This window comes from Suncus etruscus, chromosome 15 (assembly GCF_024139225.1).
Source record: "Suncus etruscus isolate mSunEtr1 chromosome 15, mSunEtr1.pri.cur, whole genome shotgun sequence".
In the NCBI taxonomy this organism is placed as follows: Eukaryota; Metazoa; Chordata; class Mammalia; order Eulipotyphla; family Soricidae; genus Suncus; species Suncus etruscus.
The window spans coordinates 76,155,000-76,157,297 of record NC_064862.1 but is presented as its reverse complement, the minus strand read 5'-3'; the positions used below and the strand labels follow the sequence as shown (position 1 = coordinate 76,157,297).

The following is a 2,298-nucleotide window of genomic DNA, read 5'->3' as shown; positions in this document are numbered from 1 at the left end:
GCTGGCAATGGTGAAGCCATGGGGGATGGTGTGGCTCCTCAACACCTTCCCCTCCCCCTCAGCTGCAGACAGCCAGGAATGAGCCCAGTGCACAATGGGTGGGTGTGGGACTGACCCCTGCAAAAAAAAAAAAAAAGTGTTCATTCTTTCAAAAGACCTTGGGTTCACTACCCAGGCCAACTGTGCGGTGTCCACTCCTGCCTCTGAAGGGGGAAATTGGTCCTGGAAGCACTTTTGGTCAGCACTGAGGTGGGGGAGTTGGGGCTGCTTCACATCACCGAGAAAGTCTTTAGCCTGAAGAGCGCTCCCTTCATGTCCTTATTTCTCAGGCAGTAGATGAAGGGGTTGAGCATAGGGGTGACCACCATATATATGACCGAGGCCAGCGAGTCCTGGTGTTCTGAGTGGGCAGCGGAGGGGCTTAGGTAGACGCCAGTGATGGTGCCATAGAAAAGGCTGATCACCGTAAGGTGGGAGCTGCAGGTGGAGAAGGCCTTGCGCTTTCCCTGTTGCAGATGGCACCTTGAGCACTGTGCCCACAATGTGCACGTAGGAGCCCAGGATGCCCAGGAAGGGCAGCAGTGTGATGAGGCTACCCACCAGAAGGATCATGAGCTGATTGAGGCATGTGTCTGAACAGGAGAGCTGCAGCAGGGCCGAGAGGTCGCAGTAGAAGTAGGGGAGGACATTTCTGGCACAGAAATTCAGGTGGGCCATGAGAAGAGTATGCAGCAATGAGTGTGCGTTGGCCACCAGCCATGAGCTGCCCAGTAGCAGGGCACAGATGGTGTGGCTCATCTTGGTGGAGTAGCTTAGGGGGTGGCAGATGGCCATGTAGCGATCGTAGGCCATGTCTGCCAGCAGGAAGTTGTCCATGTTGGCCAGCAGCACACAGAAATAGATCTGGCTCAGGCAGCCACCATAAGAGATAGACTGTGAGCACTTGGAGATGTTGACCAACATCTTGGGCACCGTGGCTGACAGGAAGCAGAAGTCCACCAGTGACAGATTGCTGAGGAACAGGTACATGAGTGTATGGAGGTGAGTGTCGGCGCTGATGGCCAGGGCGATGAGCAGGTTCCCAGCTGCCCCCACCAGGTACATGACCAGGAAGATCCCGAAGATGAGGTCCTGCCTCTCGGGCTGGCTGGAGAGCCCCAGGAGGATGAACTTGGAGGCGCTGCTGACGTTCCTCGGTTCCATGATTCTGTGGGACCTGCTGGGAGATCTGGACCCACATTCATGGGTGGGTGTGAGGGTCCAACCAACCTCCTACCCTTGATTTCCCTCCTCTCTCCCTCCCTCCCTTCCCTTTCTTTTCTTTGCCACACTTGGCGATGCTCAGAGGTTACTCCTGGCTCTGCACTCAGAAATAGCTCCTGGCAGGTTTGGGGGGCCATAGGGGATGCTGGGGATGCTGAGGATTGAACCTGTTCCAGGTCAGCTGTGTACAAGACAAACACCCTACCACTGTGCTATTGCTCTGGCCTGATTTTTTTTTTTATTTGGGGGGCTAACACCTAGTGGTGCCCAGGGATTACTCCTGGCCCTGAGCTCAGGAATCCCACTTGGCAAGCTTGTGGACTAAATGGACTGTCAAGGGTCAAACCTGGGTTGGTCACATGAACCCCTACCTGACCCCATCTTTCATTCATTCATTTATTTATTTATTTATTTATTTATTTATTTATTTATTTATTGTTTTGGGGCCACACCACCTGTGTTCAGGAGTTACTACTGACTCTGCCCTCAGAGATCACTCCTGGTGGTGCTCTGGGAACCATTTCAAATGTTGGAGATCAAACCTGGGTTGGCTGCCTTACCCATAGCACTATCACTCTGGCCCCATTTTCTTTTTTCTTTTTTTTTTTGGTTTTTTGGCCACACCCGGTGATGCTCAGGGGTTACTCCTGGCTATGTGCTCAGAAATCGCTCCTGGCTATGTGCTCAGAAATCGCTCCTGGCTTGGAGGACCATATAGGACGCCGGGGGATAGAACTGCAGTCCGTCCTAGGCTAGCGCGGGCAAGGCAGACGCCTTACTGCTTGTGCCACTGCTCTGGCCCCTTTGGCCCTACTTTCAAGAACTTTCTAACACGTGCATGAGTGCATGGGAAGGACCAGAGAGTTTCTTGGGTATACCCTGCCTTCCCCACCCACACAGGGCCTGGGGCTCAGAATACTCTTCCAGGCCCTTGTCACCTACTCTGACCATCCTTAGTGTCATGGAATGTCATGTGGGATGTGGAATGGGCAAAGTAGGTCAGGGCAAGTCTGGGCAGAGGATCCCAGGCTTCTG

General features: G+C 53.6%; 1 protein-coding gene across 1 annotated transcript; it reads right to left on the bottom strand.

Annotated features, from left to right (window-relative positions):
- Positions 1 to 269: 269 nt before the first annotated feature.
- On the bottom strand, positions 270 to 1,203 carry LOC126030468 (putative olfactory receptor 1F12P). The gene is given in 2 exon segments (XM_049788683.1): positions 270 to 512; positions 514 to 1,203. Coding segments are annotated over 2 exon segments (933 nt in total).
- Between the last annotated feature and the right edge of the window lie 1,095 nt (positions 1,204 to 2,298).